The sequence below is a fragment of the Periophthalmus magnuspinnatus genome, chromosome 17 (assembly GCF_009829125.3).
Source record: "Periophthalmus magnuspinnatus isolate fPerMag1 chromosome 17, fPerMag1.2.pri, whole genome shotgun sequence".
NCBI lineage: Eukaryota > Metazoa > Chordata > Actinopteri > Gobiiformes > Gobiidae > Periophthalmus > Periophthalmus magnuspinnatus.
Genome location: NC_047142.1, coordinates 27,647,218 through 27,666,530, shown reverse-complemented (window position 1 = coordinate 27,666,530; position 19,313 = coordinate 27,647,218). Strand labels below are relative to the sequence as shown.

Here is a 19,313-nt window from a genome sequence, read left to right as displayed (position 1 = left end):
TAAAGAAAATGTTGGGCGTTGTCATGGTGATTTTTCAACAGAATGTCAGTTTTTGGAAAAATTTGAAAAAAATCTAGGTTTCATAAATGTTTGGATTTGAATGGAACCATTGAACGCACATTTTTGAGCTGGACGTAATGACAATAACTCAAATTTGCATAACGTCACCAAGAAGAAAATGAAAAATACATTGAGATATGAGTGGGTGGAGCCTATTTTTCCATTGTGGGCACATAAAACTTGGCAGGTACATGGAGCATCCCAAGATAGACAAAAAAAGTATATATTATGCCCTGCCCTAAACCACCCAGGGGTCAAACTTTAGACATCCAAAATCTAGACCTTGTACTTTAACAAACTTGTCCTAGAATTTTGATCCAACAGACCCTTTATATGATTCTGAACAAAAAGGCTAATGCAGACCATACCGTTCACCCACATAATCCAATGAAATGTGTTGTTTATGTGAGCCTGTCTTTGACATGAAGGCAGCCACTTTGAATCAAAATATGCAGATGTCTAATCTACACCTCGTACTTTAACAAACTTGTCCTAGGCTTTTGATCCAACAGACTCCAAACTGAGGCATTAATTAACATAAATCTGGGTGTGATCATGACGAGCTCTTAATGAAAATGCCATTTTGCAAGTGTAAAAAAATCCTTATAACTCTTGCAAACATTACCGGATCTGAACAAACCCAATGTAACGTTTGTGTATTTTGATGACCTTGACATAATGATGTGAATTAAACTTGTATCTTTAAATATGGCTTTCCAGTGCCCCTGCAAAATTAAAATGGAAACATTTATTTCCAGTGTGACAGTGGTAATTTTGAACCAAACGTCCAATGGTTGATGCACAGCCCTCCCACTGAAGCGCACCCTTCTGCGAGAGCCCTTTATCACTGCTTGCAGTTTTAATTCCCTTTGTCCCAGTATGTGCACAAAGTCAGCCCCAGTTCACTGCTGCGTCTCCCATCAGAGCAGAAGGATTAAGGACGAGGCAGAGCTCCTCGTCTGCTCCTCCTCTTCCTCATCCTCATCTTCTTCTCGTCTCCTCCTGTACATCTCCTCCTCCTCCTCTTCTGCTCTTCTCCTCCTCTCCTCCTCCTCATGATTGATTAAAAGTGACGGCGCCCATTAATACTGTGATACAGTGTATCTGTCGCGTGTGTCACGGCAGGACGTGCCAACGCCGACCGTCACATTTAAAACGGTTCCGCTCAGCACCAGAAGAATTAAGGAGGTGCATGCTCACTCACTGCTGTCTCTCCAACTCTCCCCTCTGCTCCCCCTCCTGCTTTACCCTCTGCTCTCCCTATTGCCTCCCCTCCTGCTCTCCCTGCCTCCCCTCCTGCTTTCCCTCCTGCTTTCCCTCCTGCCTCCCCTCCTCCTTTCCTTCCTCCTCTCCCTCCCACCTCCCCTCCTGCCTTCCCTCCTGGTCTCCCTACTGCCTCCCCTAATCCTCTACTTCATGCTCTTCCTCCTTCTCTCCTTCCTGCTCTCCCTCCTGATCTCCTTCCTCCTCTCCCTCCTCCTCTCCTTCCCGCTCTCCCTCCTGATCTCCTTACTCCTCTCCTTCCTGCTTTCCCTCCTCTCCCTCCTTCCTCCCCTCCTCCTCCTGCAAAGCCCCACTATCCCTTTCCCAGTGATTATAAAGGTCTTCACATCCAAGGAATGAATGAATTACTAAAGGCAAAGACAAGGCTTGTGATTTGGACGACGTGAATGAAAAATTACCCCTTTGTTCCCTTCATCAATTGCATGTCTAATGAAATCAAAATCCCGATCGCATAATCAGAAGAGGGTCCTCCACCCGAGAGGGACCTGATGTGATTTGTAACCTTTCTTTTCCTAAGAGGGGATTAAAGCGAATCTCCCACACATTGTTCTCTGATGCACAAACGATGTTAACACTGGAGCGGCAGAGGAGCAGAGAGGAGCAGAGAGGAGCAGAGAGGAGCAGAGAGGAGCAGAGAGGGGGAGAAAAGAGCAGAGAGGAGCAGAGAGCAGCAGAGAGGAGCAGAGAGGTGCAGAGGAGCAGAGAGGAGCAGAGAGGGGGAGAAAAGAGCAGAGAGGAGCAGAGAGGAGCAGAGAGGGGGAGAAAAGAGCAGGAAAGAGCAGAGAGGAGCAGAGAGCAGCAGAGAGGAGCAGATAGGAGCAGAGAGGGGGAGAAAAGAGCAGAAAAGAGCAGAGAGCAGCAGAGAGGAGCAGAGAGGAGCAGAGGAGCAGAGAGGGGAAGAGAGGAGCAGAGAGGAGGAGAGAGGAGGAGAGAGGAGCAGAGAGAAGCAGAGAGGTGCAGAGAAGCAGACAGGAGCAGCTGGTGTTTGGAGAAAAAATGCTTGTGTGTGAGTTTCTGTTTTGGTCCGCTGACCTGTCTCCTCCACCCGGCTCAAGGTGAGAGTGTTTCAGGATGGGCCTCTGTGCTGTGTCCTGTGTTGGTAAACTCTTACATCTTTCCGCCTGTGACTGATTAACCTGTTCATAGAGGCGGCTGTGGACCACAGAGACAGTGTGTGGGCCACAGAGACAGAGTGTGGGCCACAGAGGCAGAGTGTGGGCCACAGAGGCAGAGTGTGGGCCACAGAGGCAGAGTGTGGGCCACAGAGGCAGTGTGTGGGCCAGAGAAGTGGAATGTGGGCCACATAGGCGCCGTGGACCACAGAGGCGTCGTGGGCCACAGAGGTGTGTGGGTCACCGAGACGTGTGGGCCACAGAGGCGGAGTGGGCCGCATAGGTAGTGCGTGGGCCGCAGAGGTGTGTGGGCTGATCCTCTCCCTGACCCGTCCGGATGGTGACTACGGTCCCCAGTGACCCAGGTTTGGCACTGGACCCACTCAAAGTCAGCTCGCTTTTAGCCTCGGACATGAAACTCTTTCACTGCGTTTTCCTCGGGGATCACTTTGCTAATTAGTATTAATTACTCTTAATCTTAACCCCTCCTTTCACTCCAGTGCATCCCCTGAGCTCGGGCACCAGACTCTCCGCCCGCAGCTATCTGACACAAACTAATTTTAACTGTGGAGGTAAATGGAACCACAGAAATAATTAGGTCAGAGTCATAGACAGGTAGAGTAAACAAATACAACAACCCACTGCACTAGGTCTGCTGTGTGGATACACTTTACTTCTGATTTAAGTTGGTTTATAAAAAATATCTACGTCAAAGAAGGTTACAGATAAACAAATACTGCAGAAGTTGTGTCAAAAGTTGTGGACACAACTTCTGCAGTATTTGTTTATCTGACACATTCTGTCTCTCTTTACATGATAGTGTAAGATAGCACTAGCACCGCTACCCCTGCTGCTACAGACATATGGTGTGTGAAGTGTCTTGCCCAATGACACACCAACAGTACACTATGATGTGGTTGTAGCTTCAGTTCAAATCATCAACCTCAGCGTTTGAGCTGATGTGTTTAAATGCCTGCACTCTATGGGTCCTCTTTATTTGAGGGAGTTATTGCATTGCCCAGACTATAGAACATCGCCCTCTGCCTGTCAGATCCTCTCAGTTTAAGACTAGACTGAAAACTCATCTCTTCTCCCTGGCATTTAACACTAGACTAGGATGATATACAGGTGTTTTATTCTTTTCTTTAGGTGGAAAAGTATTTACCATATGTATTCTCCTGTGATATCTGCTACTGTGTCAGCCAACATCGCGATATTGATATTTTTACCATCAAACCAACAATATAAAATGCCTATATAACATAAATCGTTCTAGGAGTCAATTGTCAACATGGTAATACGGCCCATAATCGTCCAGATAATGTGGTCAGTGTAATAGACAGAAGTCGACACAAAGACGTATGTAAATGTAGAATTCCCCGTTCAGAAATTCCGGAAGCATTACAAGATTTATCCTGGCTGCTCATTAGCGCGTCATTGTGTATACAGCGCCGACGCTAATCAGCTCTGAGGCAACGTATGGAATAATTAAACTGTTGGGAGCCATTTTTATGATTAATTGCAAACTGAGGACTTAGGAAATGAATACAGTAATAAAGCTCTCATTGTGTCTCCATTATGAGCCATACCTGAGATGATAATTATTATAGTGTGTGTGACATGTGACATCTGTTTTACATCCGACGCCTCGTGAGGGAGGACGCTCTGGGTTTTTGTTTTAGATTTTTACATAATTACATTTGTTTTTTACAATACAAATATGTCAAAAGTTAAAAGTTCATCTTAAAATTTCAGTCTGTAATAGAAAATACATGTGTCAAAATGCATGTACAGTGGTCCCTCATTTATCACGGGGGTTACGTTCTAAAAATAACCCGCAAGAGGCGAAATCTGCAAAGTAGTCAGCTTTATTTTTTACAATTATTATATATGTTTTAAGGCTGTAAAATCCCTCACCACACACTTTATACACTTTTGTCAGACAGGCATTAACATTTTCTCACATCCTGAATATCTTTAGCAGTGATCTTTAGCTGTATCAGAACAGGCATAAGATGCATAGACTAGAATACACTAGTGTTGTAGTCAAGATTGCTCTAATCGAGACCTGTCTGAGACCAGGGTTAGCAACAGGTTTGATAGACAGCGCTGCTAAGCACCCACGAAGGGGCCTTACCTTCAACAGCTTTGCTCCAGATTGGCTCTTTGGTTGCTATAATATTGCAGTCGGAAATTCCAAATATGGAACAAATTGGCCGCTGCTCTAGCCTCGATGAGCTTCATTTGACTGGAGCCCAACGCTGTGGGTGACGTCACACTCACTTAGTCCACTCAGTTAGACAGCATATGAGCAGACCATAGCAGCCCGAGTGCTCGTCGAGATGTCAGGATGGTCCAAGTCACGTGACATCCTGATCCATGTTATTGATGATTGTTATCAGTGCAGCGTTTGACCATTGATCAAAACATTCTACTGCAGAGGTTAGAATGTGACATTGGAATCAGAGGGACCGCCCTCAAATGGTTTAAATCCTATCTATCAGATAGGTACCAGTTTCTTAGTATAAACCAGTGCACCTCTCCCTGTTCTAAAGTAGCCTGTGGTGTTCCACAAGGATCTGTGCTTGGGCCAATCCTATTTACTCTGTATATGTTGCCATTGGGTAACATTATCAAAAAACATGGCATTAATTTTCACTGCTATGCAGATGACACTCTGCTGTACTTATCAATGAAACAAAATCAGACTGATCAAATAGATAAACTCAGTGCCTGTGTGAAGGACATCAAAACCTGGATGACCTTGAATTACCTGCTCTTAAATCCTGAAAAAATTTAGGTCATTGTCATTGGTCCCAAAGGTCAAAGAGATTCTGTCGGACCAGATAATCTCACTCGACAATGTGAGTATAGCTTCTAGCCCTACTGTAAAAAATCTTGGAGTCCTATTTGATCAAAATCTCTCATTCACAGCCCATATAAACCTAGCTTGTAAAACCGCATACTTTCACCTGCGAAATATAACTAAAATTAGAAATATTTTACCTAAAAACGATGCTGAAAAACTCATCCATGCATTTGTTACTTCCAGACTTGATTACTGTAATTCTCTGCTCGCCGCCTGCCCCAAAAGTACTATAAGGAGCCTCCAGTTGGTCCAAAATGCAGCGGCCAGAGTCCTAACAGGAACTAAAAGAAGAGACCACATCAGTCCTGTACTAAAGTATCTGCACTGGCTTCCTGTCGAGCTTAGAATCAAATTCAAAGTCCTCCTCCTGACATACAAAACCCTAAATGGTATGGCCCCATCCTATCTGCAAGATGCTATTGTCCCATACCAGCCAAACAGAGCACACCGCTCTCAGAATGCAGGACTATTAGTGGCTCCTAGAGTGTCCAAAAGTACAGTGGGAGGGAGAGCATTCAGTTACCAAGCTCCTGTGCTATGGAATCAACTGATGTTAAACAGGCCCCCACAGTCTCTGTATTTAAGACCAGGCTTAAAACCTTCCTCTTCGGTATAGACCAGGTTACTTAGTGAGGGAGTTAGGGAGTGACAATAAAACCCGGAATAAGATAGGCTGCAGTAGGAGATAACTAGCTGGGGGAAGTATGGCAACCTGAGCACTATCCTCTGCTTCCTCCTATTTTCTCATCAGCAATGCTATTCACATGTTGTCCCCTGTCCCACTCCCCCTGTGGAGTGTAACTCTTTTAGATGCCCCGATGACAGCTGGACCCTCTCCTCCTCCCCGCCTGGCCCTCCTCCACCTGCCTCCCTCTCCTCCTCGCCCGGCTCTCATCCTCCTCGCCCGGCTCTCCTCCTCCTCACCTGGTCTTCAGTCCTCCTCGCCTGGCCCTCCTCCGCCCCCCTCCCTCCTCCTCACCTGGCCGATTTTTCTTGTTTTGTCTGATTTTCCCATTGTTTGATTTTCCTGTTTGTTTTTGTGTGTAGGCAGCACGGTGGCTGAGTGGCAACACTCATGCCTCACAGCAAGAAGGTTTGGTTCGATCCCCGGGTCGCCCAGGCCTTTCTGTGTGGAGTTTTTCATGTTTCTCCCTGTGTCTGGATGGGTTTCCTCCGGGTACTCCGGTTTCCCCCATCAACCAAAACATGAACGCCCTTCAAGACAACTGTTGTTGTGATTTTGGCCGTTACAAAAATAAAATGAATTGAATTGAATTTATCTAAGAAATATTCATCCTTACAAGGGTCACAGTATTTATGTTTTGCCACATGTGCAGCACTACTAGCGTGCTGCTGCTCCAGCCGTGACAGTGTGGAGTTATGTTGTGGATCCCAGCCAAGAATTTAAGCAGAATAAGGCAGAATATTTAATTGTTTTGTGGAGGAAATTATGGAACTTAAAAAACGACAGCTTATTGTCATGATTTGTCAATGGCCTCCATTCAAATTGTGATTTCGAGTCATCTTGTTTTTGTTAAATAAAGTGACGTATATCGAAGCTTTAGCACATACCTGTGTTCCCTATGCCGAGCTGAAGGCCGCTGCGGTCCTTGGCGAGCCCGTTGGCTTTGGGGCTGGCAGTTGGGGCGGTTGGGGCGACTGTGGCTACGGCTCGGGGTGGTCGCTTCCCTGGAACCTTCACTGTCGTCCGCAGCAAGTCGATCTCCTTCCCATGGACGTTCTGCATATAGTCCTGTAGAGACAAAGCAACAGAAACATGAGGGGAGAGTTTCATTCCCCAAAACTAAATTGAAAATCAAACTGGAGACTCATTGGGGGTGAGTGGGGTTAAGTGTCCTACCTAAGGGCAAAACAACAGCATTCATCTGTGGGAGCTGGAATCACACCTCCAACCTGAGTCTATGGATCAGACCGCTCTACCAATGATGTTTAAGCTGAGAGCGGGATTTGAGCCGCCAACCTTGGGCTCAGTAAAAAAACTTGAACTTTAAGGTAAATATGGCAATGTGCTGGCCCCGCTCCAAAACTGCCATAAAAGTTCATAATTTCTGCATTTTTTGTTTGATTATTTCTTGAAAAACTCATCGAGTTTCCAGACCCCTGCCCTCCATCTCAAACTATGACATCATTTCGTAGAACGCCACACAACCTATTAATGCTTCCATCACCTGTACCCACACAGTCGCTCCAAATAGACGCCGGGCTTAATGAACGCAAACAATTTAATCCTCCTTCAATTTGGTGATTAGATTTGGTTTAAAGCGACTGGCGCCAAATGTGGGAAGCCAAGGTGAAAATCATTGGGCTCAGCAGAAAAAAACCCACCTAAACAGCAGCGTCGTCGGCCCGCTCTGCCTGCGCTGTCCCCTACTGGCTCCTTGGCTTTATTACGGTGTCATAAAGCACTCATCTCTTTCCCAAGCCTCCTTGCTAATTACCCAGTGAGCGCTCTCATTTCATTTTATAGCAGGAATTAACAGCCAGATCGAAGCGTGCAAAGCCATTAAGATGTGTGATTAAGCTACATTCAATTAGTTTCTACAAACAATTTAATTGATGTAGCAGATAGAATTAACAGAAGGTGATTGTGTGGATGGCTTGGCTGGCTGCGAAATTAAAGGTTCCACTCTCAGCCCCCCCCCTCTCTCTCTCTCCACTCCTCCCTTCCCTTCTCTCTTTCTCCCTCCTCTCACTCTTTCTTTCTTTCCTTGTTTCTTTCATTGCTTCTTCCCTTCCTTCCTTATTACTTTCCTCCCACCCTTCTTTTCTTCTGTCCCTGTTTGCTTTTTCCCTTCCTTCCTTATTACTTTCCTTCCTTCCTTTCGTTCCTTCCTTCTACTCCTCTTCCCTTCCTTCCTTATTACTTTCCTTCCTCTCCTTGTTCTCCTCCTCTTTCCTTCCTTCTTTCTTTCCTTCCTTCCTTTCTCTCCTTCTCTTTCAGCCAAATGAGCGTGAGCCGTTAGCGCGTTAAAGTAAGTGTCTTCCTGGTTTCACCTCGTCTCAGTGAGTCAACAGATTCACAGAAGGTGAGATTGGCCCAGATGCCCTGTAATGGTCAGGTAATGCGGTAATGGTCAGGAGCTGGTCACTTGCAAACGTCAGCATAGTGCAGGTGCTCTGATCATAATCGTGAGCAGATTAAACGGCGGGCACACGACCGGAGCAACACGGCTCACGTCCACGGCTCGGACTTCAGACTTTGAGCTGTCGGATTCTGTGAGAAGGAAGATTTGAAGTCTATTAAGTCCACAAACGCAACGCTCAGACCTGAGACACGGCAGTGAGATGAGACTCAACGCCTCAGTGAACACAAAATGAGTTCTGTCTTTGGCCATGATTCAAAATGGAGGAATAAGTAAAATTGTTAATAATCTGCAGCGTTCAAACCATATCCTGAGTGTATGTATATTTTCTATTAGATGTAGATGCAACAAACTCAACGAATCAATACTGAACAACTCAACCATTTCTGTAGATATGAATACTTTTCCATGTATTATTATTTTTAGAAATTATTATTTTTATTAATCTTTTTTTTAATACATACAAAAATAATTTGAACTGAACTTAGTAACATACTACAGTAAGAAAGCTTTAGCTAAAAACAAATATTTTGCAATGTCTTTTCAATAGAGAGACTGAAAAATAATAATAATAAAACATAAAATAAAATAATAGTAATAATAAAAAATGGTATTAATAATAATAATAATAATAATAATAATAATAATAATAATAATAATAGTAAATAAAATAAAATAATACATTCTAATAGTGCTTTTCTAGAAACTCATAGTTGCTCCACAGTTGTGTTGTGTGTGCTGTGTGTGTTATTCATTCATATTATGCTTGGTGGTGATAAGCTCATATAGCTGCCCTGGGGCAGACTGACTGAAGTGAGGCTGTTAAACTGTGCCATCGGCCCCTCACACACATTCATGTAACAATATGACAGCTATATTGTCAGTGCCCTTTTTATGTAGTTATTGCCGTAGAATTAATTTATATATTTTTGTTCAATTGAAAAGGAAGCTTAAACAAAGAATTTCACTTATGTTCTAATGGAAGTTGAAATCAAGCTTAAATAAGAAAAAAATATGTATGTGCGAAATGTACATGAAGTGTTCTGGATACATGAATACTTACTACTTATGTTCATTAATCTGCTAACATAAGACATCAAATAAATAAATGGACTCCAAATTGTCCGTGTGTTCGATGCTTCCACACTGGCTGTAGTGAAACTGGTCTATTTTTTTCTGTTTTTCTCTGGTCCCTGGATCAACGAGACCTCAAATATTACAACATCAAACCCACGAGCCACATTGTTACGTCTCTCACTGAAATCCACTTTAAACGCAGTGTGCGGTGTGCATACGGCAGGTGTGTTTAAGTGAGAGTGAGACGGATGGAAGGGCTGAGGCAGCAGACAGACGTGTGAGCTCGACGGGGCTCGGGAGCTGTCTGCTGCCAGCCAAGCGACTGTTTAAGAGGTATTAGCGACCCAGCGGGACCGTGACAGAGATGGATGTGGGAGGGTGCTCGGGCTCGGCTGGTGAGCACAGACCGCCATTATAAATACAGGCCGGCGCAGAGCCCGGGCGCGGTGGGCACAGGGGAGCCGTGTCTCCATTAGCCCACACCAGGGGGCGCAGATGACCACCGGGGGACTGCCTTTCTTAACTCTGCGGTTGGAGTGATGGCTAATACAGAGATATAATGTGGCGAGTGTGGCGAGTGTGACGAGGGGGCAGGGAGCTGTTCAGAAACACACTTGGATGATTTTTTCTGTGATCAGTTTCTAGAGGGAGCCTTCTACTGAGCCTGGAGAATACAAAACGCAAAGCTATGGCTCTTGTTTTATAATTTGTTGGTAACTATAACTAGTAAAGGTGCACTATGGAACTTTTATGGGGGTCTGCCACAAGCTGTCGCAATGGAGATGTTATTGCTTAGCTTGGAACATCCCACAGTATGGCATAACACAGAATGTTTTTTTGGTTTTTTTTACTACAAAAAACCTTCAAAAATGTATGCTCTTACTGTTAGTGGGATCACCTCTCCACAGATGTGACATGTAACGTGTAAACTGGGGTGGTAAGTGAGTGAGGGTATAGGGTCGACTCTTACGTGTAAACTGGGGTGGTAGGTGAGGACGCCGTTGTCACACAGAGTCACGTACTTCTTCTTCCATTCCTTGTTCAGGGATTTTCCGCTTCGCTTCAGAAGGATTCCCTGTAAAACACAAGACGCCCCAGTGAGAGTGCGGCCTTCTCCAAGCAGCATGGAGGACGAGCGGCAGCCATTATGGTTGTTAAATACTATAACACAGCACTATCCCCATCATCTCTGTGCATTTACGACGCTGTTGCAAGGGAGGAGTCGTAAAAACAAATAACATGCATCTACAATTATAACGCTGTGTCAAGAAGCAAAAGTAGAAATTGGTCATTTTTTAATCTGTTTTTAAAATGGCCGAAATGTGAGTAAGGCTTTAAATCAGTCCTATTGTGCTTGTGTCTCTATGGTTCTCATCTCTGTTATTTATTAAATCACAATATTCATCTAAAACCACTTAAGAAACAAGACCGCTGACTTCCGTGTTAGAAAACCGCGGTGTCCAGTGGGAGCTGACGTCGCTGTAAACGTCATCACAGCAAAGCGCCACATGCTGTCGGCGCCCCCTATGGATAGCTGCACATCACACTAGTGAGCAGCACATTTAAAAAAAAAAAAAAAACCCCAACCAAAACACAGTGGGAGTGTAACGGGGGTAGATAGGCAAAATGGCATCTTGAAAATAGCCGATTAAAGATTACTCAAAAAATGAATCATTCCAAATACAACTTCAGAGGCTCAATGAGTAGAAACAAAAGAACATGGATAAAGATCTGAAAAGTCCAGTTTGCAGAAGAGGTCTGATAGTACTCGAAGTTTGCAAATGAAAGCCTTTTGTTATGTGTAGCTGCTAATGAGGAGGGAGGTAACACATTAACACAGAACACACGAAACTCATTTAAATGCCTTTTTTTCTCATTACAAAAAAATATCACAACTTCCCAAAAATTTCACAAATCAAAAATAACAGTGTTTCCAAAATAAATAAAGGTTTTGGAATCAAACTTAAGAAATTTCAAGGGAAAATCAGATATGCAGGGCGCCTTCACATATGCGAGCTTGTGTATTTGTAAAAACACCATGTTGACTTCACCTCTGTTTGATTGACAGGTGAATGACAGGGCCAAACGCAGCTTCTGTTTGTGATCCCGGTCTAACGGCTGTTTGGGTCTGACAGGCTGAACTCTGGAGGACCTCTGCATCTGGGGATTAGCCAGTGTTATGTGTGCTCTTCAAAGCTCCCTCCCTCTTAGACTTTTGTGTTTTATCTTCGAGGGCCTTTTCATGGGTCCTCAGATGGCTTCCTTATCTCCAGAGTAAATGCAAAGTAAACAAAGCAGTTCCTCGGCTGGAGGCGAAAGCACCAGAGGCTCTGTGGGTTAAACAGGGAGGAGGGGCCCCTTAATGAGGGATTAGAACAGGTCAGAGTGTGTGTCTTAGAACAGGTCAGAGTGTGTGCCTTAGAACAGGACAGAGTGTGTGCCTTAGAACAGGTCAGAGTGTGTGTGTCTTAGAACAGGTCAGAATGTGTGTCTTAGAACAGGACAATGTGTGCATTAAAACAGGTCAGAGTGTGTGTCTTAGAACAAGACAGTGTGTGTCTTAGAACAGGTCAGAGGGGGTGTGGGTGTGAGTGTGTGTGTGTGTGAGGGTGTGTGTGTAAGGAGTGTGAGAGTGTGTGTGAGGGACTGTGTGTGAGGGGTGAGGGAGTATGAGGAAGTGGTGTGTGTGGGAGTGTGAGGTTGTATGTGGGAGCATGTGAGTGTAAGGCAGAGTGTGTGTGAGGGAGCATGTGTGTGTGAGGGAGCGTGTGTGAGTGATGAGTGTGTGTGAGTGATGAGTGGGGGTGAGTGTGTGTGTGTGTGAGTGAGAGAGAGTGTGAGTTTGAGGAAGTGTGTGTGTGAGTGTGAGGGAGCATGTGGGTGTGTGTGTGTGTGTGAGGGAGTATGTGTGTGTGAGGGAATGTGTGTGTGAGTGTAAGGGAGTGGGGGTGAGTGTGGGGGTGTGTGTGTGTGTGTGTGAGAGAGAGTGTGAGTTTGAGGAAGTGTGTGTGTGAGTGTGAGGGAGCATGTGTGAGTGTGTGTGCGAGTGGGGGTGTGTGTGAGTGAGTGTGTGTGAGGGAGTGTGTGTGAGTGAGCATGTGTGAGAATGTGTGAGTGGTAGGGACTGGGAGTGTGAGCGTGAGGGAGCGTGTGTGAGTGTGAGGGAGTGTGTGTGAGGGAGCGTGTCTAAATGTGTGTGTGAGTGTGTGTGAGGGAGCACTTGGGCCGTCCCAAAGGCTTTAATCCCTATTAACACATCAGGAAGGACGACCTCACGACCTGGGCACCAAGCCGCCTGCCGACATCATCCTGCTCCAGTGAGATTCATATGGACCAGCCTCTGTCACAAGCGTCACATGGAGGGCTTAGGCTTCCAACAGGTCAAAGGTCAAACTGAAGCTCTGTTTTTGTTGCAATAACTGACCAAGAACTACCACAATGTTTCAGTTCAGCTGTTCACGGTAACACGAGGGATGGGACATAAACAGCAATATCGTTTATCACATAGACTGTATATAAATGGACATAGCTAATCTGCTAGCCGACGCATTCCAGGCAAGAAGTGTTCATGGGTGCACTTCCAGCTCCATTGACTCTGGCTCCAGTTCACTTTACGTTGAAAAACTGTGTCCCCTCTTTGTGTAACTGCTGCTGTCAGACTCATCATTTTGGTCTTAAATGTTTGTATTAACCCGCTCTTCATGATCCTGGGTTTTTTATTTCACTACTGTGTCTGTAAATCAAGAACATTAATTACAGACAAATTAAGTATCTTCTTCGAGCTTTAGCAACAGGTTTGACTGACAGTATTGCTGAGCGCCTGCTTCCTGCTAAACCAGCGGTGAGGGCGGGAAGGGGTGTTACTTTCAACAGCCTCGCTCTGGATTGGCTCTTTGGTTATGATACTAGTGGTTAGAATTCCAAATATGGAACTCTGCTCCAAATTGGCCCCTATAACTGCTCTAGCCTCAATGAGCTTCATTTGACTGGAACTGAACGCTGTGGTGACGTCACACTCACTTAGTCCACTTCTTTACACAGTCCGTGGGTTATCGTGATATACAGGGTCGACAATAATTGATCATGGGACATTTTATACAACCGTGACAACAAAGATATTCTCCATTATGTTTCAAGAATGTTGCAAAAAAAGCTACTTATCCAGAATGTTCTCCACTAGAACCTCGCTGTTTTCACTGAGAACAAAATAAAATTATATAAAAGTTGTTCAAAACATAGAACTTATTCAAACGTTAAAATTATAATGATTCATATCTGGAACATTTTAAAACAAGCAACTTTCATCGTTAAAGTGATATAATCGTTAATCATGGTTATTTTGGCCGTGAGAATCGTGACTTCAAATTTCAACATGGCCTCATGCTAAATACTAAACACGTCTGTGGAGCGGTGGTTAGAGTGAAAGTTGGTTTGATGGCAAAATTTGAATTATTAATTAGGAAAATATTAAACAAAACTTTCCAAAATTAAAAGCATCACAATCTGAAATAACTCTATAAAAACCAAAGACAGTTTTAAGAATTCTGAATTAATGTTTAATGTCTGGACATTCTAAGCACAACCACTCGCCTGTTTATGTCTGTTACCCAAACCCAACCCAAAAATAACATGTCCCATAGGTCAAATCCTCCAGCTCAGGCCTGACCAAGGCCAACAGTAAGATCTGGAGCTGGGTCCGCCCTGACGAGGTGCCCCGGTTGCACAGAGGGATGGGTCAAATGCAGAGGACAAATAAAGGTGTACCTTAACCTCATGCAGTAAAGTTTGGCAGCTCATCCAAGCTGCAGGACACTGACTTATATCTGTCTGAAGGGAGGAACTAACTACACTGAAGCTAACACACCTGTTTGTTTACAGTTTCTGTTTGTTGGCTAGATCTAGTATCATAGCAACCAAAGAGCCAATCCAGAGCGCAGTGGCTAGCAGGTTAGCTATGTCCATTTATATATACAATCTATGATATTTATGGAGAATAGTCGTGTGGGAGCATGGGTGATGTAGGCTTGTGGGTGGAGCCTTGTACAGAATCGTACTGCTAACCATAAGAAGGGTTTGAATAGGGCTCAGGAGAGATCACTAGATTACTCAAACATGCATGGATGACATGTAAAACCTCTTCATGCAGGTTTTTGACGAGGGAACGATGTTATAACATTAAGAATGTGTGATGAAAATACTTTTCACCTGTACTGTATCTGACACATATATTCTCGACAGAACATCTCAGATCGATGCTGCGACAGCTCCGATTGGTTTCATTTTCATCAATAGAAGTGTAAAGAGCTTTAAAGTGCTCTGTAATCATACAGAGTAAATGAGGCAGACGCACGGCCTCTGGCAACTACACCACTTTACAAGTAAATATGTCTCCACAGATTCTGCTGGAGCGTCCACCGATCTATACAAGAACACGCACATACACAGATCTATACAAGAACACACACATATATACACACATACGTACACAGACAACTGCACCACTTTACAAGTAAATATGTCTTCACCAATTCTGCTGGAGCATCCACCGATCTATACAAGAACACGCACATACACACACATGCAGATCTATACATGAACAAACACAGGCGCACGGACACAAACACCTGTACACACACAGCACAAAAACACACACACGCACAAACACACATGCACACAGACCTGTACACACAGGCATGCATACGTGCACACACACACTCAGACCTGTACATACACACACACACACAGACCTGTACGTACACATGCACAAAAACACACACACAGACCTGTACACACACACACCCCGACCTGTACACACACACACTCAGACCTGTACACACACACCGACAAACCAGACACACACAGACCTGTTCACACAGCCACATATACACATACACACACAGATGCACACACAGACCTGTACACACACAAACAGACAAACACCACGCTCGCCGTTTGAGGAGCACCGGGTTTAGAGCCAATGTCAACAACACCAGAACCACAGTCGGATACATGTGTTACAATGAGAGAAACAGACAAAGACACGCCCCTTAAAGGACAGAGACACTAAGACCATGAGGTAATATGTTTATCTCAATTAATAATAACAATAACAATAACAATAATAATAATAATAATAACAACAATTATTATTATTATTATATTATATTATTATTATTATTATTATTATTATTATTATTATTATTATTATTATTATCATCATCATTATGACATGTTTGTATTTATTTATGTTTTGTTTAACTGTTTGTGAGGACGACTTACAACAGATAAAAGAACCTTGCAGTGTGGTATATGTCTGGACACGCTCTCTCATTCAGTGTTTTTATTTTATTTTTTACATCAGATATGACGTAAGATATATGGAATTATGTAATAAAGACAAGAAGTGAATTAATTTGAGAAAGCAAAAGGAGGAGGCTTTGAAGATGTTTTCTTTACTGCATGACTCCATACATGTTGCTTTATATATTTGATACATTTGTCTTCTATTTGTGAATAAAATGCAGAGAGTCGTGTGTGCTTTAAAACAAAATCACTTGAAATGTAATGACACTTGTGCACAGAGTGTGGCATCATACAGGGGCCCGACAGCAGACAGTGATGTGCTCCGCATTAAGCCGGTCAGGAGCCGGTCGGGAGCCAGTCGGGATCCATTTGTGTGGCTCTTATCTCCACATTGGGAGATAGCGTCTTTCTCAGCTCCACACTGCTCCTGCCAAACCCTCACAGACCCTCCCCTTTGTGACAGGCCACAGAGCACCAACAATCCACCACTGTTTGTATGGGACGCTCCGAGGCAGGGGAGGGGGTAATTTGGCCCCCCATGGGTGAGGAGGAGCAGAGGGGGTGGGAGAAGCAGAGGAGTGAGGGGGGTGAGGGGTGCTAATTAAGCTCACATTGGGGCTTTGATCTCGGTGATTGTGCATTTGACTGGCCACACCACCCCACCGTCATGTGAAACCCCCCCCCCGGGCCCCCCTCACCCCCGTAGAATCCCCCCGGCCCCTCTCCAAACACAGGCTTTTGTAGGAATGACAACGAGCCGGCGGGGAGCAGATCCTGCCGAAAGTTACTCAAGTACTTTCAAAATCTAAACAGACGTAAAATGAAGTTATTTAATGTGGCATTATTTTGGTAGAGATAAAACGGTTTATAATGATTCTTCAAAATGTTAAGTTAAATTTAAATTCATTTGTATGTATTTTTTTATTTTCAATGTCATATTTGTAATGTGTTCTTGAACTGTGCGTTGCAACACTGGACTTTTACCCGTGTGGGACAAACACAGGGTCTGTTAAATTAAAAAACATGGAGCCACAGCTGCTGCAGAAGAGTCGACTTCACTTTAGTTTTGAGACGCACAAGTACAAGCACATTTTCAGATTTATTTTATTTTTTTTAGAATTCTGTGAGATATTTAAGGTTGTAGATGCACAAATATGACATGAGTATATTTGAAAAAAACAGCACGGGTTAGGAGTACTTTGTGTTACGGACTGCCAATATTATTACTGTAAAAATGTACCAAAAAAACAAACAAAAAAAACCCACAAAAAACTATAAGCAGTATTTTTTACATAATTGTATACAATTTGATGCTTTTTTTACACAGCTGAAAATACAGGCAAGTGTTTTTTGTTTTTTTGTTTAATAATAATAATAATTGTTATGTGATTGACTTAAACTACACTCTGCCATTTACTGATATTTTGAGATTGGGCCTGAGTCTTGGAATCGTTGCCCCACAATTACTGGACTGGACCAGAGATTCTGGACAATTTCTTTTGAATGACATGAGAAAAGGTGGATTTTTCACAAGGACGTGACAGGGTGCGGCGCAGGTAGAGTACATAATGGAGATAATACAGGGACAGCACACAGACATTGACCCTCCTCGGAGCTGCGTATAATCAGAGTGATTGCTAATCAGTGTGTCAATTCTTCGGGTTACAGCCGGACGTTTAGAAGCGAGCCTCAAGCCGGCCTCTGATTGGACACTCACTTGTTCTATGTGAAGAAATGTATGACTAAAATATGCGTTTAAGGAATAACGTAAGGACCACACGGGTAGATTTCACTCAGAGGATTAAACTGTAAAGTGGATGTTCCTATTAGGATTTTGATCCAGCAGTGAAGGTCACTTTTGTATAAATGTGTTTTGGAATGATGATAATTATTATAGCTTTTAAATGGGCAAAAGTCCTCAAAATGTCACCTACACCAGGAAGCCGAAACTCTCAATATATTTGAAAGTGTATTTGAAAAATGAAATCAGTAATGCTTATCCTTTGACATTTGTATTCATAATTGTATTAAATTAACACAAAACACATAAACTCCAAAATGTGAATATTAATATTCATAAATACCAGTCATGTAATTTGCAAATGATCCAGTTTTTTCAGATCTGTATGTTTATTTTTTTGTATCACGTGCTTCCTACAATGAGCTAACAGCCTAATGAACACGTCTTGATATGACGCATTTTTACGCAAATAAACAAAAAAAAAAAAAGTACTGTAAAACATTTAATTTCTATTTTTATATTTCCCCAATAAACAGAAGAAAGATGCCACTGATGAGACTGAGAATGAGCCGCGCGTGTAACGCTGTGCTGTGTCTCCCTCTAGTGGACACTTCACCACACAACACCAGCAGAGAAACAACATCACACACAGAACACAGGAGCTGGGGCTTTAACAGCGTTTACAATGAGTTTCTGCTGCTTTGTAAAGCCCTTAAAACGATGATTGTTTAAATGCTGTTAAAGTAGTTTCATTTATTCATTCAAACCCTAATAATAATAGGCCTGTGGATATAGGGATTATCACGACGCGCTACATAAATATATCATTTGTTTTGCTTTGTTTAAAAAAAAAAATCAAACTAAATCTTACATTTTTCCCCTTTATAAATTGGCTTAATATGTGTACTGTAATTTGTATAACTAAAAAAATAAAAATGTCAAAAGTATCTGGGACATAAATGGACTACTTACCGTGTGACACATGGAGGGTTCGAGGTGCTCACCTGTTTGATGGGTATGGCCCTTCCACTGCCTATGCTGTCTGTTTTAGAGTCAACGCTCTTTGCCTGCTCACTGGCTTTCCGCGACTGCAACGAAAACAAGAGAAGTCAGTTAACACCAAGGACGATGCACGAAAAAGCAAAGGAATATAAAATAAAAGAACAAAATCATAATAATAAGATGTGTTGTTGCGTGAATGCATGGGCGTGAGGTAGGGTTCGAGTGGGGGTCTGCGGTCGTGTGTGGCAGTTGTGTGCGTGTTGGCAAATCAAAGAAATTATTAAAAAAAGAAGCTTGAGATCAACAGACAAGCAGACCAGCGGACCAAACGATCGAACATCAACGTGCAATCAAAGAACAAGAGAACAAGACCACACGGAGCACACGCCAACACAGAACATCGAGTCAGGGCTCAGTTTGAAAGCCCGTTATCGGCATATACTTCCTTACAAATGAGCAGGTCTGTTTTGTCAACCTGCAAACCACCATTTTAATGCAAAAAATGATAAACAACTTTAAAGGAGAGAAAAAAATATTGTTAGTTCCTTCTTCGAGCTCTGGAGAAGAACGCTACAAGGGAGAGTCAGGGGAAGTTAGCATAAACACAGCGTTTCAATACACCTGTAGGAAAAACGTGTATTAATCCCAGATCATGAAAATGCATTGTAAAAGTTCCCACCCCTTTTCCAAAAAATTGAATAAAAGTGATTGACATTGAAGACAGACGTGATGTAATGATCTCACTCATAACATGGGGATGT

General features: G+C 43.3%; 1 protein-coding gene across 3 annotated transcripts in view; it reads right to left on the bottom strand.

Annotated features, from left to right (window-relative positions):
- agap3 (ArfGAP with GTPase domain, ankyrin repeat and PH domain 3) overlaps positions 1 to 19,313 on the bottom strand; it is a 229,141-nt gene that overhangs the window by 53,295 nt on the left and 156,533 nt on the right. For all 3 annotated transcript variants that reach the window (XM_033982327.2, XM_055228496.1, XM_055228495.1), the window contains exons 9-11: positions 18,555 to 18,638; positions 10,477 to 10,581; positions 6,898 to 7,078 (exon numbers count right to left, since the gene is read on the bottom strand). In XM_033982327.2, coding sequence (XP_033838218.1) covers positions 6,898 to 7,078; positions 10,477 to 10,581; positions 18,555 to 18,638 — 370 coding nt within the window. The remainder of the gene's footprint in view (positions 1 to 6,897; positions 7,079 to 10,476; positions 10,582 to 18,554; positions 18,639 to 19,313) is intronic.